The sequence below is a fragment of the Stenella coeruleoalba genome (genome assembly GCF_951394435.1).
Source record: "Stenella coeruleoalba genome assembly, chromosome: 15".
Lineage (NCBI taxonomy): Eukaryota > Metazoa > Chordata > Mammalia > Artiodactyla > Delphinidae > Stenella > Stenella coeruleoalba.
Window position 1 is genome coordinate 79,857,966 of NC_137161.1, and position 24,448 is coordinate 79,882,413.

General features: G+C 61.0%; 1 protein-coding gene across 4 annotated transcripts; it reads left to right on the forward strand.

Annotated features, from left to right (window-relative positions):
• The first annotated feature begins 273 nt into the window (after positions 1-273).
• Positions 274-24,165, forward strand: RASA4B (RAS p21 protein activator 4B). Of its 4 annotated transcripts, none has more exons than XM_079945560.1 (21): positions 274-469; positions 4,696-4,752; positions 6,178-6,291; positions 6,788-6,849; positions 7,991-8,120; positions 10,267-10,348; positions 10,934-11,065; positions 11,288-11,379; positions 12,687-12,804; positions 13,056-13,206; positions 13,523-13,587; positions 13,907-14,019; positions 14,271-14,538; positions 14,692-14,829; positions 15,419-15,563; positions 15,793-15,962; positions 17,621-17,758; positions 18,989-19,124; positions 20,932-21,052; positions 22,392-22,456; positions 22,582-22,827. In XM_079945560.1, exons 1-21 carry the CDS (start codon positions 405-407, stop codon positions 22,701-22,703), a joined length of 2,484 nt encoding a protein of 827 aa, XP_079801686.1. In that variant the 5' UTR covers positions 274-404; the 3' UTR covers positions 22,704-22,827. The 4 variants fall into 4 exon arrangements, with proteins under 4 accessions (XP_079801686.1, XP_079801687.1, XP_079801685.1 ...); XM_079945561.1 differs by having other exon boundaries at positions 14,271-14,463; XM_079945559.1 differs by having other exon boundaries at positions 14,271-14,463; positions 22,392-24,165.
• Positions 24,166-24,448: the final 283 nt, after the last annotated feature.

The window sequence follows — 24,448 nt, forward strand, 5'->3', positions numbered from 1 at the left end:
GGACCCGTGGCGCAAGTCACCGGGGCCCTACGGCTCCACTAGACTAGACGGGCGCCCAACGCCCCTCAGCTCCAGCCAGCGCTCCCCAACCCCTCAGCTCAGGCCCCTCCCCTAAACCGCCCCAGGTGCCCAATGAGCGCCGCGGCTCGGGCCGGCCCCGCCCACCCCGGGGAGCCCCGGCTTCCGATTGGTCCTCCCGGGCGCTGTGTCCCCCCTCCTCACATGGGGCGGTGGCGGGGTGAATGAAGTGGGAGCGATTCGTCCGCCCCCGCGCTTACCTACCAGGCCCAGTGGGGCCCGCCCCTCCTGCGCCCAGTCCAGCGCCCGCCAGACCGCCGCCTGCCGCTGCCCTGGACCCTGGCGTCCGGCTCCCCCGTGCCAGGACCCCGCGTCGCGGACCCACGATGGCCAAGCGCAGCTCGCTGTTCATCCGCATCGTGGAGGGGAAGAACCTGCCCGCCAAGGACATGTGAGCGCGGCCGGAGGAGGGAACCCCAACTTTCCGGGGAGGGAAGCTGCCCCTTATGCCTGCCTGACCTTTCTGGGGTCCACACGGCCCGCCCACAAGTAGAGCAGTGGTGCGGGTGTGGCGAGTGTGGCTGCAGTGGGAGACTGGCAGGGAAATGGGGACAGTGAGATTTGCTGCGAGCACCGGACAGGGGGTGACAGGGAAGGGCCGGGGTCTGGGGAGGGGGCGGGGATCTGTAAGGGTCCTTAGTGAATAGGGAGGGAGAGAACGGCCCCTCAAGAGGGGAAGGGGCTTTGATAGGACAGGAGCTGGGCGTGGGGGAGACATCGAAAAGGAGTTGTCTCCATGCACTGCCGGTGTGGGGGGGGAGTGGGGTGTGGCTGGAGGGTGTGGGGTGCCCCCCCTAGAAACGAGGGGTCTTCCTCAGGAGGTCTGGAACCCTTAGTACCTGGGAGTGCAGGGGAAACACCATGGGGCGCAGGGGCTGTCCTGGGGCTTCCTGCTGTGCATTTGGGAAGGGAGGGGCTGGCCTGAAGAGTGGACCTTAGGTCAAGAGGCTGGGACCGGTGCAGGATGGGGTGGCTGGGTAGTAGCTGCTCTTGTAGCCTCGGCTTTACCTGAGCCATTGCCTTTAATCCTCACAACCACCCAGCAAGGTCGTTCTCACCGTTCCATTTTACAGATGTGGAAACCGAGGCTCAGAGACGTGAAATGCTGGCTCCAAGTGGCGGAGCAAGGCCTTGAGTCTAGGGCTCCTAACAAGCACTGACTCCTAGGACCTTCCCTGGCCCCTGGCCAGGTTCGAGGAGGTTTCTGAAGCCCCCACCCTCCTCAATAGGTACCAGAGCTGAGCAGTCCAATCCCATCACTGGCTCCCTTGCACGGGCCTTAGGCAGCTCACTGTCCCCAAAGCCTCAGTTTCCCTGCTGTAAACTGGAGGTGGGAATCCCTCTCGGATAAGAGCGGTGGAAAGTACGAAGCTTGAGGGGCCTGGCTGCCTAGAGGAGGGGGCGGGGACGGGGGAGCCCGGAGGCAGCATATGGTCCAAAGTCTGGCAGCCTCCCCACCCCCGGGCTCCTCAGAGAGCTCCCGGATGCAGAGAGGTGGTGGACTGGGGAGTGGGGTGCAGGAGGACAGGCCAAGGGCATCTCCCTCACGCGCACAGTGGCCCCTGTGAGTTTCCCAGCACTTTCAGCGCCATGAGCAGTTCCAGTTCAAGGCCCCCTGGGCCTGAGGAGGCCTGGCTCAGCAGTTGCCATGGCAATGGGTGAGGGAGGGTGCTGGGCGGGCTGTCTCAAGGTGGGTTTCGCTGCGTGGGGGGGAGTTGGGGCGGGAGCTGGGAATGTGGTCTCTCAGGTGGGAAGGCAGATGAGCTCTGAGAGGGGTCTCGGCCTCCAGGCCCAGCATCTAAGCGCCCCCCATGCGGGCACTGGTATCTAGGTCAGCTTGGCCTCCTCTGGCTGGTGGCGCCTGGGAGGAGCAGCCCCTCCATCTGTTGCCTCCCTCCCCATCCCTGCAGCGCTGGCCCTAGTGCCTGACTCTAGGCTTTCAGCAGCCTAGGGCGGTGAAACTGTGGACTCTGCCTACCTGGGAGCCATGGTGCCGGGTTCCCTGCCCAGCCCTGCCTCTGCACAGCTGAGGGACACCACCAGGTGCTTCCATCCCCAGGGGAGGGGCCCCCAAGTTCTGAGCGTTCTGCCTCCAGAATCTCTTTCCTTGCCCTGCCCTCCTGCCTCCTCACCTCCCCCTACCTCCTTTCCTCTGCCTTCCGCATAGAGGCTGGTGTGCACAGCTCTGACCGTCAACCATCTCTTAAATCCAGCTGTGAACCTCCGCCACCCCAGTCCCTCACATTTGGGCTACTGGCCTTCACAGCCCTGCTTCTGCACATGTGTGAGTCTTCTGCCTTCAAGGACTCCCCTTCAGGGTTCACTGGAAAACTCCTATTCACCCTTTAAAACCTCTTCCAAACCTCTACTCCTCTTCAGGACTTTCCCTGGTGCCCTTGGGCAGGGTTCCTTGCCCCTGCTCCATGCCTTCCGGCACTTCGGGTGAGCTGGAATTAGGACAAAGCCCTTGATAGCAATTGCTTCTTCGTGGGCTGCCTGCACCACGTGACTCTAAGGGCAGGAACCATGACTCATTCGTCTTGGCATGCCAGGTCCCTTGGGACGCCTGGTCCACAGTAGGGGAGATTCAGATGTGTCCAGGACCTTCCCATTTAATCCTCTTATTAACCCTATAACGTAGATATGCTCCATTTGTAGATGGGGAAACCGCGGCTCAGGATGGAAAGTCCTTTTCCAAGGCCACACAGCCAGTAGGGGGAGAAGTCAGGATTCAAACCCAGTCTGCTGCTGACAGGCCAACCGAGCTGGACCCAGGTTGCAAGCTTGCCGGGGGGGCTCAGTGGGGACCAAGCCTCGCAAATGCCATGCAGAGCGTTGGCTTAGGCATGGCGGGGGTTTGGAGATCACAGGAGACCCTCCCCAAGTGCTGGAGGCACGGGGGGTGGTGAGCCTGCCCCACTGGACCTCATCAGCCCCAGCTTGTCTCCCGAGCAGCATCTCTTCCAGCTGGGACTTGCATGCTTCTGAGGACGGGGAGTTCACTTTCATCCATGGTGACCCATCTTGACTGAGGCAGTTCTGAGGAAGGGCGTCATCACACAGTGACCACTTGCCTCCCGGCCACTTCCACTCATGGGTTTTTAGTCCCCTTAAGGGCACAGAGCACAGCTGTGCACCCTATCACCAACAGCTTCCAGAGCCCACCTGTTTCTGTCATGCTTCCTCCCATCCTTGGGGGCCTGGGTCAGCCATACAGGAGCTGAGTCTCATGGTGACCAGTGACCCACTGGCTCCCACGCCCAGTGGCCCTGGGGACGGGCCCGGGGCTATTTTGGGGTTTACCCTGATCCTCCCCATCCCACAGCCTGGAGACTGCCAAGGACCTAAATATAGAGGCCCCACAAGGAGCCAGGCTGGGCCAGCCACAGTTGGGCGCAGGTCCTTAAATCTGGCCTCAGCCCACTCTTGACACTGCCCCCTTCCGCCCCTCTGATCCAGCCCCCCAGCTCATGGCAGCCCTGCACACTAGGTCTGTTCCTGCCCGCAGGCCTTTGCCCACCCCAGTGACCCCGCCTGCAACAGGAGCCCCAAACCTCACTGTTCAGTAGGGATTCATTCGTTGAGCTGCGCAGTGGGCAGTGCCCAGTCTTAGGAGACATTTCCCATCAGTGTAAGGAGAACCTTTGGAGATGTTTGTCTCCAGTAGCTTCCTCTTCCCTTTTGAGAAGGGAAGCTGGGCTTGGAATTCCCCAACCTCCAACATGCAAATACACTTCCTTTTTATGGATACCAGGCCTGAAGGGCACTTCTGAAGACAGGCCGCCCCCGCTTCTTGCCCAACAGTGGCCCTGGGCCAGGCCGGTGCTGCCCTCAACCCCAGGAATCAATTCCCCACCAACAGAGACAGGAGGAACCAAGTGGTCTGGGTTGCCTGGCGCATTCGTTCTTTTCCAGATGGCTGGGAGCTTGAGGCCAATGGTTTTATTCGTTCATTCATTCATTCATCCAACAAACACTCAAGGGACCCTGTCAACACAGAAGTGGTCCCCACGCTCAGGTAGCTCATAGACGGGTAGGGAAGGCAGCTGACGACAGTACCTCATAGCAGTGCTGGGATGGAGGGAAACGTGCCAGGGAGGGGGCTGGCGGGGGGATGGCAGGGGAGCCCTTACTCCGGGCCTCTGGGACAGGAGAGGGCTCTTAGTGAAGGGGACTGAGGAGGGGTCTTGGGAGGAGTGGGAGGACAGTCCAGGCGGGAGGCACTGGAGGAAGCAAGTCTGAGCGGAGAGAGTGAGGGGCTGACTTGGCTGGGGGTAGGCTGTTGTGACTTGTTTCTGTCCTCCCTGGCTGGGGTGGGGCGGGGTGGGGGGGCTGTGGGAGCCAGCAGGAAGGAGAAGCACCTTCCCCCCCGCTGAAGGCCAGCAGCGGGCAGGGGAGCCTTGGCGCGCGATCCTGCCTTTGCCTCACCAGCCCCCTCCCAGACCGAGGGTGGAGGTACTTTCCTGCCTGAGGAATCTTTGGGTCCCAGCCCAGGACCTGGTGCCTCAGCCTTGACTGTCTTTTTCCTGGGGTCGCTGGGAGCCCCTGGAGGAGGAAGGAGGGGTGCCCACGGCCGGCCGCCCCATCAGTCAGCCCCTCCCCGCCTGTCTCTTGCAGCACGGGCAGCAGCGATCCCTACTGCATCGTGAAGGTGGACCACGAGCCCATCATAAGGTACCGCCCTCGCCCCACCCCCACCCGAGGGTGAGTGAGATGGGCTGCCCCGGGCCCGTTTGAACTCACGCATCTGGCGCGCGCGCGCGCGCGCGTGCGTGCGTGCGTGCGTGTGTGTGTGTGTGTGTGTGTGTGTGTGTGTGTGTGTGTTTGTGAAATGTGCGTGGCAAGGGCTTGGAGCGTCTGATTCCCTGGAGCCCATCAGGCCCTAACAGCCTGCTAGGAGGTAAGAAAGACCCACTAGGCTTGCTAATTGCTGACCTTAACGCCCACGGAGGGATCATCTACCGTGGGCTGGGTGCTCAGGCAAGGGCCTCTCCCCGACTCTGTCGCTCTTTACAACCCGCAGAAGGGACAGATGATGATGACTAGTTACCACAGCCGTCACTTAGGGAATGTGGTCTCTGCCAGGCCCTGTGAGAAACCTTTTCCAGCCCGTTTAATGCTTCCAGCGTGCTCCGTACAATAGGGTCACATCCTGTTTACAGAAGAACTAACTTGTCCAGAAGGGCCGCTTCCCCTGGGCATCCCTTTCTCCATGGGCTCCATGATTCTGGCAGGGTCTTTGCTGTTTGGTCCCCTCTCTCACTCAGGCCTTTGCCTCAAAGTTCATGGCCAAAGCTCAGCTCAGCTCTTCTGCCCATCTGGGTGTCCACTGCTGATTGAGAACCAAGGCTGCCGTACAGAGTTCTTCTCACTGCAGACGCCTTTTTCCAGATTCTCTCCTGAGCATGGGCACCATGAGGGGGGAGATATGCATGCTCTGATTGTCTCAATGACAGACAGAGAAACCAAGGCCCCAGAGTTCAAGTGACCTGTCCAAGAACTGGTTGGGATGAAGGTGATCCCCTGAGCCTTCATCTGGGTCCTTGGGGAGTTGCAGCTTCCCCACATCCACATACCCTGCTGAGCCCTATGTGATGAAGGTCCTGTCCTGGGGGGTTCGGCCAGAACTGGGTGAGGCTTTGCCCATACAGGACCTCTGTGGGTCAGGACCCAGACCTTGGCTCTCAGGGCCCCCAGGAGGACTCTCTGTCTCCAGAGTCAACTTGGCCATCCCCCTGCCTCTACAGTGAGTCTGTCCAGCATCAGGGGCCAGGGGGAGGCTTTGGTCCTGGCTCTGCCACTGTCCTGCTGTGTGACCTGAGGCCAGCTACTGCCAACTCTGGTCTCAGTTTCCCCCAATGGAAAATGGCCTGATAGATGCAGCCTGTGCCCCACCCAGGGCAGAGAGGAAGGTCAGGAGGGAATGATTGGTGATGGACGGTGGGTCCGGGACAGGGAGAATCATCACCTAGCAGAGCAGTTTTTCCCGGGAATGGAGGCAGCTGTGGGGAAAGGTGGGCTCAAGCCACACAGCCCCGCCTTGTTCCAGCCCGGGGCCTGCGGGCGGCCCAGGCAAGTGCTGAGGGTCCTCTCTTGCAGGACAGCCACTGTGTGGAAGACCCTGTGCCCCTTCTGGGGCGAGGAGTATCAGGTGCACCTGCTGCCCACCTTCCACTCGGTGGCTTTCTACGTCATGGACGAGGATGCCCTCAGGTGGGTGGAACCCCAGTCCTCAGCTGGGGCCCAGACCCCACCACTTGTCCCTCTCTGGCCCATTTCACTGCTGGGACTGCTGGTCACGGCATCTTCTTTACAGCCTGGAGGGAGGGGGAGCCCGGGGGATCTGGAAGGTGCAGGGTTTGGATGTGCGGCGTCTGTGTATGTGTGTGTGGATTCCTTGTGCTCCCACCACATCACGCGTGTGCACGTGCACTGGGCTGTGTGTGCGCGGGGATGCAAGCTAGGAAACAGGCCCCCGGAGAGAAGAGCTTGGCATGTTTGTGGGCATGTGTGTCAGTCCACGTGCGGAAACATATCCCATGCCCATGAGAGGGCCTACAGAAGGGTCATGGGTCCAGCTCCGTGGGCTACGGTAAGTGACTGGAGTGTCAGTCTCCCTGCTCCCGCCAGGGGCCCCAACCTGTGTGGGAGGGGGTCCTGGGCTCCGCACCGAGCCCCGCCCAGCTCTGGCTCCCTCTCCACCCTCCAGCCGGGACGACGTCATCGGGAAGGTCTGCCTTACCAGGGACACCCTGGCTACTCACCCTAAGGGTAAGATCCCGGGAGGGAGCCCACTCTTTCTCCTCCCCTGGCCTCCCTCCCCTAGCCCCCCACTTGTCTGCCCAGTCCCTGGCCCATCCTCCACTCTGAGACCCTTCTTCTGGGCTCCTTCAGGCCCCCATGCTCAGGAAAAGCCATTTCTACCCTCCCCAGAAGGGCCTGTGGCCCTCTCCAACTCCTGCACCCCGGCCTCCGTGCCCCATTCTCCCCGCCCTCAGTTGGGACCACATCCCCCCAGGGCAAAGAGGGGCTGCTAGTGGTGGGATCTGAGGCGTCTGCAGGCAGAGGAAGGGGCCTCTTTATGCTGCATGGCCCAGGTGTGGGAACCCCTCCTCCCAGTCTGGCTGGCTCTGTACCCCACGGGGTCCCCTCAGCCTGGGTCCTAGTGTCCTAAGTCTGAGGGGTCGGCCTGGAGCGGGGCCAGGCTGGAGAGCGCCTTGGAGGATTCTGGGGATGCGGACATTGTTTGGAGGGTCAGCCCTGCCCTAGCCTCGCCGTGTGACGTGGTGCTGCCTCCTCTGGACTGAGTCCCCATCTGCCAGTGAAGGTTCAGACCAGGAGCTCTGAGATGCCTCAGACTCTGCTGCCGGAGCCCCTGTGACTCTCAAGGGGCCTTCCCGGCACACACCTGCTCCTGTCCGTGAGGCTGGGGCAGGCCTGGGGGCAGGGGCGTCTGCTGACTCATAGAGCCTCTTGGCCCCTGCCAGGCCTGAGGCCTGTCCTGCCTGTGGCCCCAGCCAGTCCCTTGGGGGCCAGTGGCCCTAATGATGCCATTGCCTCGTCGCACCCCCGTCTGGGCTTAGGCCTTCCTCCCAGCACCCCTGGGCGAGAGCCACTCTCCCCCTGTTTTGAGATGAGGAAACTGAGGCAGAGAGGCCAGTTCCAGGATGGGTCAGGGTCAGGGCCACCAAGTGCAGCGTGGCCCAAGGGTGAGGACTTGGACTTTGACCCAGGCTCTTTTAACCACTGTTGTTCAGCATCTGAACCTCAGTTTCCCCATCTGTCACTGGGGACAGCAGCCCCTGCCTCGTGGGAGCTTGAGAGGTTTCCGAGGGGCCTGTGCAGGGGCCCGTGGTGCCTGGAGGGGCTGAGAGAGAAGGGCCAGCGCCCTGGCTGAGTCGCGGCCCCTCAGGTTTCAGTGGATGGGCCCATCTGACGGAGGTCGACCCTGATGAGGAGGTGCAGGGCGAGATCCACCTGCGGCTGGAAGTGGTGCTGGGGACCCGGGCCTGCCGGCTGCGCTGCTCTGTGCTGGAGGCCAGGTGAGCCCTGGGAGACCAGGCAGTGGGCCCCACAAAACTAGAGAAACCCGGGCTTCCCTGGTGGCGCAGTGGTTGAGAGTCCGCCTGCCAATGCAGGGGACGCAGGTTCGTGCCCCGGTCCGGGAAGATCCCACATGCCGCGGAGCGGCTGGGCCCGTGAGCCATGGCCGCTGAGCCTGCGCGTGCTGAGCCTGCGCGTCCGGAGCCTGTGCTCCGCAACGGAAGAGGCCACGGCAGTGAGAGGCCCGCGTACCGCAAAAACAAACAAACAAACAAAACAACTAGAGAAACCCACTGTGGACGCTGGGCCTCCTCTCCCCCGAGTCCGCCTCCTGACCCCATGCCTCCTCCCTGGACAGCGGGCTCTTGGGCACATGGGGGCGGCTTCTCTGACCTGAAGACGTTTCCCAGGTGACCCCACTCAGGAGGCTGTGTCTCTTAGGGGAAGGGATGATGTTCTAATGCTGGAAATTCAGGCATCCTAGAGCAGTGGGGGTGATGGGTGACAGGGGACCCTGAACCCTGATCATACAGCCCCAGTGCCAAGACTGGGCTTCCCTGGCTTTAACTTCAATATGAACTTGGCCCGACTTGTGAGGTGGGTGGGGGTCCTCGGTGGGGTGGGGGTCCTCGGTGGGGTGGGGGGGGTTGGAAGGAGTTGCTGAAAACCTCCAGATGGGAGGGGCGGGGTTCTCTCCAGGAGCGACAGCGACTTGGATGGGAAGATGGGCCTGTCACCTGTGACAGGGAACCCCCCACCCCTAGCAGGGTGTTTTTAGCTGCAGGCCCCACTCCCATCTGGGCCTGAGTGTGAGTCACACATACTCCATGAGAAGCACCTTCCTGTCTGGCTCCAACTCACCTCTGCCGGCTGCTTGCCTGGCTCTGGGGTGGGAGCAGGCGGTGGCCCCCAGCCTCCGCCTGCGTCCCTTGGAGGCACACGCCGGCGGGCCGGCACCTGTGGAGGAGCCGCGGGGTGGCTGGCCACGCTGGGAGGAAGACCTCCCTCCTGAACATGAGGCCTGCGGCTCCACCGGCTTTATTTTCTGTCCTGGGGCGGGTATGTGGAAGAGGCAGGCCAGCTGGAAAAGACTTGGCCTTGGGCAGAATCACAGTCACATCCCTCACGCTCTGTCATCCTCATGGGCCATCCACGCCTCTGCTCACCCACTTCCTCCTTCCTCAGCCTCGCCCGGGCCAGGCTCTCTGTAACCCGCATGCTCACACGCTCATGCACACTCGCACACACGCACACACGCTGCCCAGACTGTCGGGGACACGACGGCTGGGCCAGCCCGGCCTCCTCCTAGCAAGTGCCTGGGTGGGAGGGGGGGCAGTGGTCAGTCAGCCCTCTGTCTGGCGTGTGAGGGCACTCGTCCCCCAGGCTCCTTGGCTCCAACCCCCGTAAGGAGCTGCCTTCGTGGCAGAAACAGAACATGTCCTCCTCATCTTTCTGGGCAGATTCTCAAGGCCAAACTCTGGAATTTTATTAGACAGTTCTGAGGAGGAAAGAAAAGCAGTCACGAGAGGCATAAAATGGAAAAGACGGAAAAGAGCAGAAAATAATACTTCCAGGGAAGGGAATGGGGCTGGGCTTTGAGCTTCCTCCAGAGGGTTCTAAGCTGGGGGCACCGCGGCCAGCCTTGGGCTTCATAAAGGGCCGTCTGTGGAGAGAGGGCAGGATGGTGGTCGGGGCCGCCCACCAAGGCCTCCCTCAAGTGAGGGGGATATTGTGGGGACAGGCCTTCTAGAAGCCCATCATCTCAATGCAAGGGATTATCTTCTCCATTTTACTGATGCGGAAACCGAGCCTCAGGGAGGTGGCCCTTGCCCTGGAAAGGGGGAGGGGGGGCGCCCCTGGCCCGGGCTGACCCACGGCTGAGCCTGCCTTGCCTGCCCCGCCCGCCAGAGGAGGTGCAGCGGCCGACCTGCAGCGGCCGAGTCAGAAGGAGCCTTGGAGGACGCCCCCACCCCAGGGGTCCATGGGGTGACCGTGGTGGGAACGGCTGGAAGGCTGACAGCCACCCAGCTGGCCAGGCCCAGGATGAGCCCAGGCCTTTCCAGCCCGGCGTGGGGTTACCCCACAGTGGTGGGGTGTTAGCCCAGGGGACGCTTGGTGACAAGTGGATGCTCTCCTCCCTCGCAGGGACCTAGCCCCCAAGGACCGGAATGGTGCATCTGACCCCTTTGTCCGAGTGCGCTACAACGGCCGGACGCAGGAGACCTCGGTGAGGAGGCTGGGGGACCGGGAGGGGGCAGGGGGGTTTTCACCATCACCTGGGAGGTCAGGTTGGGCCTGCAGTCTTACAGAGGAGGCTTAGAAAAGCGGGGCCACCTCTCCAAGAGTGCACAGTGGGTCCAAGCCCTTCTGGTGCCAGCTCCTGTGGCCTCAGCCACCTTTCACTCCTGGCCCAGATGGGCCGAGACAGCCCACCTGCGGTTAATCTGCAAAGTCCAACAGCTGCCCATGCGACTTTTCTCACCTCTGGGGAACAGCCAGGGTGGTGAGCTCAGTCCTGAGCGGGGAGGACGTCGAGACCAGGGTTCTCAGTGCAACCTGCTACCATTTTGCTGTGTGGCCTTGGGCAAGTGCCTTACCCACTCTGGGCCTCAATTTCCCCACTTGAGAACCGAGTAGGGGCTTGGACAGGAAGTTTCTACCTCTGCTATTTCGGGGCCTCTGCCCGGACCGAGGAGAGGAAGCTGCATCAGGACCCCTGCGGGGAAGGTGCGGTGTGGGGGGGTCTGTCCTTGGCTGGGCCTGGGGAGCCGCATGGCATCAGCCCTGCCCCCGCTGACCCCTTTCTGGGCAGATCGTGAAGAAGTCACGCTACCCACGCTGGAATGAGACGTTTGAATTCGAGCTGGAAGAGGGGGCGGCGGAGGCGCTGTGCGTGGAGGCCTGGGACTGGGACCTTGTCAGCCGCAATGACTTCCTGGGCAAGGTGAGCACCCTGCCCCTTCAGGCCACACCCGCCCGGCCTCCCTCCCGGCCATCCTGTCCGGCCATCCCCAGGAGGCCCGGGACTCCCCAGAGCCAGCCACTGGCGCTCAGGGACCCTCGGAAGGTACCCCCTCTTAAAAGAACAGTAGTTGGCAAGGAAGAGACCTGAGGATCCCAGCCCCAGGATGTCCCCCGACCCATAACGCCTCTGCCCCACCCCCAGGTGGTGTTCAATGTCCAGAGACTCCGGGCGGCCCAGCAGGAGGAGGGCTGGTTCCGGCTGCAGCCCGACCAGTCCAAGAGTCGGCGAGAAGAGTGAGTGCCTGTGGCTCGGTGGCAGGGTTGGCAGGGCTGGCGGGCTCTGGGCCCCAGGAGGCAGAACGTTGGCGCCAGAAGGGAGACAGGTGTGCTGGTAACGGGTGGGTGATGCCGCCCCAGGTTTCTTGTGGCCCTCGCCCACCAGGCCAGCATCCTTCTCCATCTGGCCGGATCCCGCCTCTTCCCTCTTTCTCACAGTCCTGGACTCAGCCCTGCCCTCAGGGCTCCAAGGCAATACACGTCTCCTGCCTTCTGTCTTCTGTCAGATTCTAGAACAAGCCTTCAGATACCTTCCCTTTAAGGGTTTCTCTGCAGACCTTACTTAGCCCGGTGTTCAAGTCCCCAGAGCTCTGAGGCAGTGTCCCTGAGCCATAGCTCCTCCCAATTTTCCAGGAATAGGATTACCAGATAAAATACAGGATATTCAGTAAAACTGAATTTCAGATAAACCTTGAATAATTTTTTAGTGTATGTCCATCCAACATCTGAGACAAACATATATTACAAATACTCAATTTATCGGAGTGTCTTGTATTTTTATTTTGGTAAATCTGGCAGCCTTATCAAGGGAGCCCTCTGGCCTCTTTGCCCACTACTTAGTCCGGAAGTGGAGGACCAGCAGTGTCTCCCCCTCGGATGCTTCAGCTCTGTCTCTCCACAGGAGGCCCCAGGCCCCCCCATCCCCACCCTCAGCAGGGCAGGGGCTGGGCACACGCCTGTGTCCAGCTCCAAGGCGTTTCCACAGAACCAGCCACGGCAGACTTGATGGCTTCTAGAAGCCACGTGTCACTTAGCCGTGCTGTGCTGTGGGTAGCAGAGGGCCGTAGAGACTGTCAAGCCTTGGTCATCAGCCTCCCCTAGAAGGGTCAGAGCAAGGGAGCTTGGAAGTTAGGTCTGATGTGGCCAGGTGCTTACCCTGTTTGAGCTTCAGTTTCCCCTGGCAGGTTGTTTTGAAGCTTGGGGATCTGATTTGCTTCCGGTGTAAAATATATACATGCGGGAGCTATTTTCTGGGAGTTGACAGGCTCAAGGCTGGAGAGTCCACATGGGTGAAGCCTAGAGTCCACAGGAGTATAGAGGTGGCGGGGAGCCAGGCCTTGAAGACGGATGGAGGATGGAGGCAGGAAAAGCTTTCCAAACAGAGAGAACAGCCCGGGCAGAAAACGGGAGGGGAGGCAGTGTAGGGAACCACGGTGGAGGGCACGCACGGAGAGACCGCAGGGAAAACGGAGGCAGTGGGGAAGGGGGCACGGCCCCGGGCAGCCTGGGTCCCTGGTGGAGAGGTCACAGGCTGCCCGTTCCAGGGGCAACCTGGGCTCCTTGCAGCTGGAGGTGCGGCTGCGGGACGAGATGGTGCTGCCCTCCGGCTGCTACCAGCCCCTGGTGCAGCTGCTCTGCCATGAGGTGAAGCTGGGCACCCAGGTGAGGGGGCCCCTGGGGGAAGGTGGGAGGGTCCAGGGACAGTACGTGTGTCCTCCCTGTCCTTCTAAACCCACTCTGAAGAGCAGAGACCTGAGTTGTCAGGATGGTAAGGCACCAGCCAGTGCCCAGGGCCCCTCCGTTCCTTGGGAAAGTGCCCCCCCTTCCCCATGGTCCTCTGCGGTCCTCAGAGTGAAGGGTTTGGCTTCCCCTGTGCGTCCTGCAGCTGCACCTCTCCTTGCTGCCTCCCGCAGAGCCCAGGGCAGCTGATCCTACTCATCGAGGAGACGACAAGCACGGAATGCCGCCAGGACGTGGCCACCACCCTGCTCAAGCTTTTCCTGGGGCAGGGACTGGCCAAAGACTTCCTGGACCTGCTCTTTCAGCTAGAGCTGGGTCGCACCAGTGAGGCCTGGGAGGGAGTGGCCGGTCTGAGGGCATGGTGGGGGACCAGAGCCCAGGACTCCAGGGATGCTGGGAGGAGAGAAACCTCAAAGTCCTCCTGTAGGAGGCTGATGGGTCCGATTAAGGAGGGAGAAGGGTCAGATTAGGAGGCAAAAGAAAGAGCAAAAGGCAGAGGTGGGGTGCTGGGTTGGGAGGTGGCCAGGAGGCTCTTTACTAAGCATCCAGCCCCGAGCCCCCAGCCCCAAGGTCCTCCATCCTCCTCCCCAAAGCCTTGTCCCTCTGCCAACCCCCTACCCATGGGGACCTCTGCTCGTAGGTGAGGCCAACACCCTGTTTCGAAGCAATTCTCTGGCCTCCAAGTCCATGGAGTCTTTTCTGAAGGTGAGTTTGCATAGTATATTGTCTCTGTTTTATAGATGAGGAGACTGAGGTTCAGAGAGGCTAAGAGACAGAGTTGAAACTTAAACTTGACTCTTCTGTCTCCCGTCCAGGGCCCTTTAAGGATAAGAATTTCATTCACTCATTCACTCATTCATTCATTCATTCATGTAGCTGCAGTTTGTTGAGCCACCTTCCCCTGTGTGCCTGGCTCTATCCTGGGTGGATAGATGCCCGAGGTGGCTGGGAGGCCAGCTGCGAGGAAGATGGCGGGCAGCAGGAGGTGGGAGATGGGACCAATGCGGCTCGCGGTGGCCCCCAGGTGGCTGGAATGCGGTATCTGCACGGCGTCCTGGGCCCCATCATTGACAGGGTGTTTGAGGAGAAGAAGTACGTGGAGCTGGACCCCAGCAAGGTGGAGGTCAAGGATGTAGGGTGAGGCCAGGGGTGATCCCTGAAGGCGCGGTGGGGGGGGGGCGGGGAGTCAGGCCCTTTCTTCAAGTGTGTGTTTAAGTGCTCTTTCTGCCTGGTCTACCTTTCGTCTGCACTGCCCACCTGGGCGTGGTCTCTGTGTCCCTGTCTTGGCTGATGTCTTTCTACGCCTGTGTCTCCGGGTGCCCCTGTCCGAGTCATGAGTGCAAGCGCTGACGTCGACCTTTCTGCGGGTCTGCCCCGGGCTCACTCAGGTGCTCCGGGTTGCACCGCCCGCAGACCGAAGCTGAAGTGCTGGAGCAGAGCGCGCAGACGCTGCGCGCCCACTTGGGGGCGCTGTTGAGCTCGCTCAGTCGCTCGGTTCGCGCATGCCCTGCCGTGGTCCGCGCCACCTTCCGCCAGCTCTTCCGGCGCGTGCGCGAGCGCTTCCCCAGCGCCCAGGACGAGGTGCGCTCGCTGCCGGTGGGGCTGGGCGGAGGGGACAAAGTGGGGGGAAAAGAAGTGGTGGAGCCCCAAGATGTGGTAGGAAGGGCCTGATGGTTAGAAGCCGAGGGCGGGGCTGGGGCCCGGGGTGGGAAGTTGATGCGGAGTTGTGGGGACAGCGCCAAAGGGAAAGGGGCTGTCAGAGCCCAGGCTTAGGGGAGTCCAGCCCCCAACGCTCGCTCACCCCTCCAGAACGTGCCCTTCATCGCCGTCACCAGCTTCCTGTGCCTGCGCTTCATCTCTCCTGCCATCATGGCGCCCAAGCTCTTCCACCTGCGGGAGCGGCACGCGGACGCCCGCACCAGCCGCACCCTGCTCCTGCTGGCCAAGGTCCGGGGCTGTGGACGCTGGCGGGAGGTGCTTAGCTGGCTGCTGAATAGGGGTCCTTGCCTGGACTGCCGTGTGTTCCCCATTGGCTCGAGGAAAGCCTTGTGGCAGGCCACGGTACCCTCATGTGACACTGCTCTTCACAGTCTACAGAGCTTTCTCATGGTCACCCAGTCTCATGGATAAGGGAACAGGTCCACAGTAGGAGGTCGCCCAAGGCCTCACAGCCTGTCAGGGGTGAACTGGAGTCTTCTAAGCCCCAGATCTACTCACTCCCAGACTGCACTTATGTGTTTGGCACCAGGTTGGGGCCAGGGTACCCAGTGGAGCAGAATCTGTTGTTAAATCTGCAGAGGAAGGTCACCAGGTTGGGCCCAAGTGGTCTCAACTGTAAGTCCCCGAAAGGTCTCAAGCTGTGATCGTTCACCCCTGACCCCCAGTGGGGATAGAGTAGGCCCGTGAGCAGAGCCTGTGCCATCTCAACCTCCACGTCTACAGTGGGAGTAGTACAGACTGGGTGGGGGTGGGGGGAGCGGCAGTGGCCCGGCCTCTGACCCAGCAGAGCCTGGCCTTTCTTGCTGTCAACCCCCAGGCGGTCCAGAATGTGGGCAACATGGACACACCAGCTTCCAGGGCTAAGGAGGCTTGGATGGAACCGCTGCAGCCCACGGTGCGCCAGGGCGTGGCCCAGCTGAAGGACTTCATCACCAAGTTGGTAGACATCCAGGAGAAAGAGGGTGAGCGCTTCCCCGTGCGGCCCCGCCCTCACCCGCCGATCACGTTTGCCCCGCCCCCGTCCCATGGCCTCGCCCCCGCCCCGTGCCACGGCCTCGCCCCCTTCAGTGCCTCTCGCAGCTCCACCCACAACCTGCTGTTGAAGTTTGCTCCGCCCCAGTCCCCGCCCTCGGTCCGCCCCTCCTTCCCCTCCCTTGGGCTCACCTGTCACCTTCCCTCCCTGGCCTACAGAGCTGGACCTGCAGCGGGCCCTGAGCTTGCAGGCGCCGCTGGTGAAGGAGGGGCCGCTCTTCATACACAGGACCAAGGGCAAGGGCCCCCTCATGTCTTCCTCCTTTAAGAAGCTCCACTTCTCCCTCACCACGGAGGCCCTCAGCTTTGCCAAGACACCCAGCTCCAAGGTGGGTAAGGAAGGATGAGGGCAAGTAGCGCTCTGAGGGGTTATAACACCCTGGAGGCACCTTTCGCTTCCTCGGAGCCCATCCCAGGGTCCACCGGGATCAGAAGAAAGCCAGACAGATGCAGGCTCCTGGTGTCAGCCACAAAGTCACTTAAGACCCGTGAGAAAGAAGGTTCTCTGTTCAGGGGGTCCTGGTGTGGGCAGCAGCTGCAGTGTCTAGCCCTGGCTTCTAGGTCAGGTGCATGAGGAAGATGGGGCACTGGGAGCTCAGGGAAGCAGAGAGGGGCTGAGAGGCGTCCTGGCTTCCTGCCCTGTGCACCTAGGGGAAGTGTGTCAACCTCTCTGAGCCTTGGTGTCTTGGCCTGTAAATTGGAGATAATGGTTTCTACTTACCAGGTTGTTGAGAATTAGATGAGATGAGCTCTCTAAGGGTCCAGAGCCTGGCACAGAGCAGGATCTAGACCAGTGGTATTACTGAAGACACTACGTCCCCTGGGCTGGCCTCTCCTGAGCACTTTGCTCCCAAAAAGGGCTGAGCACATACTTCCTGAATGGACCTGTTGACCCCCTAGCAGGGCCAACCTAACCCCCAGTCAGCCAGGATCTGGGGGAAGGTCTCCAGGGATGCCCAACCAGCCCTGTGCAGTTTGGGGTGGGGGCAGAGAGAGTGAAGGAGCTCAGGTGACCCCCTCAGCCCAGGCCTCCCACTTTCCAGCTTCTTTCACTCTGGGCAGCTGCCCGGCCCTCGGGTTCCCTGAGCAAAGCCTGGCTACCCACCCTGCTCTGGGCCCCTTTCCGCTCCTAGGCACGGAGCTGTGCCATCCTCTGGGCACCCCCGTGTATCCCGCTGTGCAGCACCGCCCGCACTACTGCCTCGTTTCTGCCTCATCTCCAGCAGACACCCCAGGACACGCAGCACATCCTCCTCTGGACTGTCCCTTCTATCCTTTGGGAAGCCCCACCCAGAGACAGCTCAGACATGGGTCCTCAGGGCTCCCCTCCAGGTTTCCCCACTCCTCCCAAGAGATGGCACTGCCCCTCTCTGCTTGTCCCTGAGGCCAGCAGGGGTGGTGAGCTTGGATGCCTGAGGGCCGTGGGGACTGGTCCTTCGGATGCTGAAGGGCGCTGGTGAGTTCCCGAAGCAAGGAGAACAGCGTCTGGGCGCTGGCAGCGTAGTTCAGCTTTAGCAGGTCGGGAGTCCCTCAGGGTCATGAATGTTCTAGGTCCAGAGCTTCTGTCTGTCCCATTTGTATCTCATCAAATTCGATGACAGCAGGAGTGGGGCAGGGTCCGGCAGGTGGGATGTGACCTTTAGGGCCTGCGAGAACAAAGGTGAGTTGGGAAAATAAGTGCAAAGGCACAGGGCCTGGTCCACAGCAGGCAGTGCTCTCCAGCCCCGGAAAGCTGCGTTTCCTGGCCCTTTGCTAAAGCTCAGACCTCCCAGGACTGCTGGGAGCCCACAGAGGCCAGGCACACGTGTCTGCGCTCTGTCCTGGCTGAGGTCACTCTCAGAGTAGGCTCCTGGGAGGGCAGGCACTCTGGATCCCCAACACCAACCCCTGATGCTGCAGAAGGGGAGACTGAGGCCCAGAGATAGGAAGTGGAGTGACCCCGGCTAGGACCCTGAGCCTCCTTTCCCCTGTTCCCCCTCTCGCCCAGAAAAGCACCCTCATCAAGCTTGCCCACATCCGGGCAGCAGAAAAGGTGGAGGAGAAGAGCTTCGGCAGCTCCCACGTCATGCAGGTCATCTACACGGACGACGCGGGCAGGTCCCAGACCACCTACCTGCAGTGCAAGGTGTGGGCCAGGCCGAGGGGGCACCTGCAGATAGGGGTGCTGTGGGAGAATGCCTGGGTGGGCTGGAATGAGGATCGAGTGAACCTCCCACCCCTTGTCGGCCACATCAGGCACAGCAGGGGTGTGAAATCTGACGTGAGTGCGGCGTGTGTGTCTCCTGGGGTCTGGGTGCCTGGGAGGCCGTGCCCATGTCTCTGCGTGGCCCTGCTTTGGCACCCGCACGTAGGTCTGGGAGTGGTCCGGTGCGTGGACTGGCGCGTCCCCACGTCTTGAAGCTTCACGTTGTGCATGTTTTTGGCAACTGTATTTCCAAGTATCTGAGTTGCTGCTTGTGTGTTTCTGTGTGTGTGTGTGTGTGTGTGTGTGTGTGTGTGTGTGTGTGTGTGTGTATCTACACATAACAGTCACACACTTATGCGAGTGTGTGGCTCTGGGTGCACACGCTCAAGTCCCTTTCTCCTCTGTTCACGTATTAATCCATTCATTCACTCATTCATTCATTCATTCACTCACTCATTCATTCATTCATTCATCTAAAAAATATTTATTGAGCACCTTCTGGGCTCCAGGCACTATTCTAAGTGGTGGGGTTACGGCGGCAGACAAAACAGCGTCCTTGCCCGCGTGGAGCTTCCATCCCAGGGGAGAAGATGGACCCATAAATAAATATTTAACATGTCAAACGGGAACCAGTGGAGACTGAGAGAGACGGGGAGAGGACAGAGTGAGGGTGTAGCAGAAGCGGTGCTCAGGGAGGGCCTCTGATAGGCAGCACCTGAGCAGGGACATTGAGCAAGGAGGAAGGTGAAGTGGGAGGGGGCGTGCTTTGTTCCCCCGAGTGACTGTCCTGGGCGCACGGGTGGGAGGTCACAGACCCATCCCACGGGCCCCACCTCTAAGGACTCCCTGTTGGGTCAGAGTTTAGAGCCACAGGGAAAAAATGGTGACAGCAGAGCCACCACATATAGTTGGCAGGTTGTGGATTGCCCAAGGGCATGGCCGAGGGGGCCAGTGGTGGCTGAAATCCAGCCCACACTCTGCTCACCAAGCCATGTGCCAGGTGCGGGCTGCATCCGTCTGGAGAAAGGGCAGCCTTTCCTAATTCACCCAAAGCTGCCGAGCGGGCTCACAGGGACTGTGTAGTCCTGAGAGATAGGGCAGCTTCAAGGATGGAGAGCTTCCTGGAGGAGGTGACCTCTCATCAGTGCCCACCCCCCATGCCCCCTGTAGTGTGTGAACGAGCTGAACCAGTGGCTGTCTGCACTGCGGAAGGTCAGCATCAACAACACCGGCCTGCTAGGCTCCTACCACCCTGGAGTCTTCCGCGGGGACAAGTGGAGCTGCTGCCACCAGAGGGACAAGACAGGTGGGATGGAGGCCAGGGCCCCATGGCACTGCGTCTGTCCCCGAAAGGCCCCTGGAGCCCCGCCTCGCTGGCCTGGCGGGGAGCTACCTGGGCACCTGTGGGCACTCACCTGAGGCCAACCAGGCCCTGCAGGTGCTCTGGGCAGAAAGGGTCCTGTGACCAGGTGGTTTGGGAAATGCCACTTGATGTGTGTGATGCATGTGGGTACCTCAGAGGCCCTGGAGGAGGCCTGAAAACGAGTTAGAATCCCATATCTGACACCGTGTAGCCCAGCACTTCCCAAATTCCTTTGCCAGGGACCACTTTTCTGGCCCAGTGAATGAGCTTCTTGCAGAACCAGTGTTCCAAGGAACACACTTTAGGAATTCCTTGCTAATGAGGGCTGAAGACAGCCCCCTAATTTGCATATTTCCATACTGGCAGCCCAGTACTGGAGCTGTGAGTTGGGGGCACCCTGGGCCTTGGGCACTGGAGGGATGGCAGAGAGAAGCTTCTCCTAGAACTTTCAGTGATGATGGAAATGGTGTGTATCTGTACTGTCCAATACTGTGCATGTGCCGGGCCTGAACATGTGGTTGTTGAGCACTGGTGATGTAGCTAGTGCAGCCGAGGAACTGAGTTTTGAATTTATTTTAATTTCAATTAATTTAAATATGAATGGCCTCATGTGGCTAGTGGCTACCCTCTTGGACAGTAAAGTTCTAGAATGCTCAAGATCTTCCTTCCTTATCCCTACCTGCTTTACAAAATTTTTTTTTAAATAAATTTATTTGTTTGTGGCTGCGTCGGGTCTTCGTTGCTGCACGCAGGCTTTCTCTAGCTGCGGCGAGCTCTTTGTTGCGTTGCTCGGGCTTCTCACTGCGGTGGCTCCTCTTGTTGTGGAGCACGGGCTCTAGGTGCGCAGGCTTCAGTAGTTGTGGCACACGGGCTCAGTAGTTGTGGCGCACGGGCTTTGTTGCCCCACAGCATGTGGGATCTTCCTGGACCAGGGCTCGAACCCGTGTCCCCTGCATTGGCAGGCGGATTCTTAACCACCGTGCCACCAGGGAAGTCCCCTTTGCTTTACAAAATTCTTGCACCCCAGTCACAGAGGAGACTCAGCACTTGGAGCCCCTGGCCTGCAGGCCAGGCTGACCCTCGAGCCCGGTGGGGTCCAGGCCCTCAGAAGCTGGCCCACCTGCTGTAGCCCAGCCCTGGCTCTGAGGTTGAGCAGTGGCAGCTTGTCACGAGGGCGTCCCTGGCTGGTTGACCTGACCTGCAGCCTCTGGCTGTAGCCTTGTGACAGTAACCCTTGTCATCGGTGCAGTGGGGCTCCCCAGGGCGCTACGAGGCAGGGCTGGGCAGCCGTATTTTGTGGAGCAGGAAACCGAGGCTTAGCAAATGCAGGCATCTCTGCCCAGGTTGTAAAGCAGCACGTGGCAGGGCCGGCTCATTCCAAGGCACAGAACCCCGGCTCCCCTCACCATGATCTCACAGTTCCAGGCTGCTCCCTGCTTCCTTCCAGGCAGGAATCTTCCAGAAAGTGGTCCAGCTCCCTAAGTTGTATTCTGCACAACTCCCACATCCTGCAGTCACGGCTCAGGAGCTGAACCCGAGAGAGATGAGGGGCTGCCCCCTGGAAGTGTGGGGAGCCACAGGCAGGCCCTGGGCCAGACTTCCCGGCTGTGCCCCCAGCCCAGCTCCGCCCTGGGGGCCCCTGCGTGCGTCCCTTGCCCTCTCTAGGCCTCGGTTTCCCCATCTGCATTCCAGGAAGTTGGACGTAAGCGCTCACAGTGCCTGCCTGTAACTGTCCTCTCTCTGCCCCCAGATCTGGGTTGCGACAAGACGCGGTCCCGGGTGACCCTGCAGGAGTGGAATGACCCTCTCGACCATGACCTGGAGGCTCAGCTCATCTACCGGCACCTGCTGGGTGTAGAGGCCACGCTGCGGTGAGGAGGCCTGTGCAGGGGCAGCGAGTCCCACGCGGCGGAGCCTGGGAAGCCCCGGGGGATGTGCCGGCGGGTGCTGGAGCCGGGATTCGGGCTCAGGGCCCCTCCGCAGTGGCTGGTCTCTTCCCTCGTAATCAGGCTCTGCCCCGCCCTGCCTGTGGCAGCCACACCGGAGGGCATCTGGATCTCTGCAGCATGAGGCTGGCTCATCTTAGGTTGAAGGTCCCAGGGGCTGTGGAAGCCCAGGGTCAGGCTGTAGCTGCTCTGTGCCCCCGGCTGACCCGGCCCCCTCATCTGCCCAGCCCTCCCTTGGTGCCCTCAGAGCGCCAGGATTGCCCTCAGCCAACTCGCTTAATTCAGTGGTTCTCAGCCCTGGCTCCAGCTTAGCGAACACAGAACGCTTTTTAAAAACAGAATGCTTGGGCCCTACCCCACTGACTCAGAATCTCTGGTCGGGGGCGGGTTCAGCATGGGGATATTTTAAAGCAAGCCATCGCTTCCTGAGAGCACTGCTTCCCGGAGTCTGTTCGAAAGGGGGCAGTTTTCTCTCCCACGCCCCTGCCCCCGGGGCCTGGAGGGGCGCCGCGCATCCTCCTTGCCTCCTCAGCAGCTCTCCTAGGGTTTGTCTCCTGTGGCTACTGTAGCGCGTCACCATACGCTTCGTGGCCTAAACAACACAGGCTTATCCTCGTACAGTAAGAGCGGAGGAAGCACGTGAGCAGAGGGGTCAGGGGTCAGGCGACCCTCTAGGGCCTAGGAGGCAACTGACGAGGAGGAGTTTGATCTGTTTTATCCAAAGTAGATCAGGGAGATGGTCAAAGCGCTGAGCCAGCAGAGTTCCTAAATAAGGAGCTTCAAGCACAGGGTCCGCGAGGCTGCCCACCATCCCTCCGTGTAAGCGCACAGGATTGTACCTGAGCGACCTGGGGACCTTTGGTGAACCCCGGGTAGGAGCCGTGCTTAAAATGTCCCTGTCTCCTGTTCCCATAAGAATGAAACTCATTCCATGGCCAGGTAACATGAGGGGATTTTCAGGCCCCGCTTGCATCTCTCCCCAAGGGCCCTCTGAAAAGGAAGTGACGCGGTTCAAGCTTGGTTTCCGAAGTGCCTTCCGCTGAGGCACCTTTGCTGAGGTGGAGGATGGGGGGACCAGAGGAGGAGGCTGGACGGCGGAAGCGGGAGGCGACCGGGGGCCGAGACCTGGGTCCACACTTTTTCCTGTACATTGAAGCAGCCCCCTGCCCCCAGGAGCCCCCTCCAGCTCAGGAGGCCCACCCTGGGTCACCCAGCCTGCTGGGCGAGGGCACCAGAAGCCCTCACATCCTGTCCTCACCCACAGGGAGAAGCACCGACAGCTGAGTGCGGGCCCAGAGGCAGGCCCTGTGCTCACGGGCCCCGGAGGAGGTAGGTGCTTCCCACCTGAGCCCCCTTTCGGGGACGGTGGGTGGGGCCTCCCTCCCAGGGGCCCTCCGGCCTTCCAGACAGGCGCGACCCTACCTGCTCTGCCCTCATCCTGCATCTGCCTCCAGCCCCCGAGGACCCAGTGGCCCAGCTGCTCCAGGTACTGCAGGACCTCCGGGAGGCCCATAGGTCCAGCCCAGCTGGCTCCCCCGCCTTGGAGCCCAGCCACGTCCTGGAGCTGCAGACATGAGGCCGCCCCGCACAACATGCTGAGCCCCGCCAGGTGCTGGGAGACCCCCGTGCACTCTCAGCTTTTCACCTCGGTCCCTCTCGTTGGGGTGCACGGCCTGGGTCTCTTCTGGGCTGAGTGAGCTGGGGGAGCCAGGGGCCCAGGGGGTCCGGAAATCCAGAGCTGATACGGTTTTGGCCCGTCATCACCCACCTGACATCTCCAGGGGACTTCGGGGGTTCCTGCTCCTCTGTGAGGCCTGGCTGCTCCCCGCCAGCCCCACAGCCATCACTGCCACTAGCCCAGACTCCCCAGGGTCCCTCCTCTCCTGCCCAGGGTGGACCCAGCTAGAAAGCCCCCTCTAGGGTGGTCCACACCCAGATGGACTGATGCTTCTTGGACCCAGAGAGGCAGGAGGGAACACGGGGCCCAGGAGACCAGGCCTGGACCTCAGCACCCGCTTTGCTCCTGGCCACCACCACCCCTGCTCCCCTCACGGCCACAGCTGTGCTCCCCGGGAGAGCGTCGCGACGCTCTGTTGCCGACAATAAACCTGCCATGACTGTGGAGGCTCTGGGATCTCGAGATGGGGGTCAGCTGCTGGTGGGCGTGGCCAAGCGCCGGGCCGCCAGCACAGTCTCTGTGCATCCCCACTGCCCCTGCTCTGTTTCCCCCCGTCCTGGGGACTTGCTTTCTCCTCCCACCTGCTGTCCCTGCCACACCCCTGGGTCCCACTCATCCGTCTCCCACAGGCTACAGAGCCTGATGTGTCTCACCAGCTGGCCCCTCCTGGCAGCCCCCAAACAGGCCCTTCCTCCAAGTGTCCTGAAGACTGCAAGTGGGGGCAGGTTCAGAACCTCAAACCACATGGCCTGGCCCTGGCAGTGGCCCTTATGCCAGCCCCCTCGTCCCAAGCAAGGCTTCCTCTGGTCATCACCTCCTCACTCTCCTCCGAACCCATCCCTAGGTACACAGTAACTTTCAACATAATTAACCAAACAGGGAAGGGACAGGGTCTTCCAGCACGTTCTTAAAACTCTCATTCAACCAAGCTCAGAGCCTCACCTGTGAATCCCAGACCTGGGACAGTCCCCAAGGGCCCAGGTCACAGGCAGGACCCTTGACCCAGCTGACTAGCCGGAGTCTGGGGCAGGACCATCTGGACAGGCTGCATGCTGGATTCTTTGAGGGATAGCATAGAAAAGCAAAGGGGGCTGCAGATGCAGGGGGCTGCCCTGCTCCCCTGTACCCCATGGCTTTGGGGGCCCTATCGACCTTTTCTCCTGGTCACAGCCCACCAACCCAATCCCTTGGATGTTCATCACTTCTTGGTCGTGATGCTACCATCCTATGGGCCTCATGAGCCTCTTCACAGGGCTAGGCATCCCCTCACCCTTCCTGGCCCAGGGCTCAGGTCCAGGGTGACTGAGCCTGCTCCCCCCCGCCCCCATCACCGGCCGCTGCTTCTCTGGCTACTTCCTTAGGGCCTCACACCAGTCCTCCTGCCTGTTGGATCTTCTTGTGTTTCAAGGACCTCATGGTCAGGAAGTATGGACCCTGGGTCTCCTGACCCCCAAGGCAGGGAGGGAAGGGGAAAGAGAGGTGTACACTTGGGTGTGCACTTACAGAGCCTGCAGCAAGTAGAACTGGGGATTTAACTACACACGTGCAGCCGCCCACCGGCAGCACCCGCCACCCTTTCCTCCAGTGGATCTCGTGGGCACGGCCACTGCAGCCAGAGGGGCATTTAAATGAGTAAGTGCCTG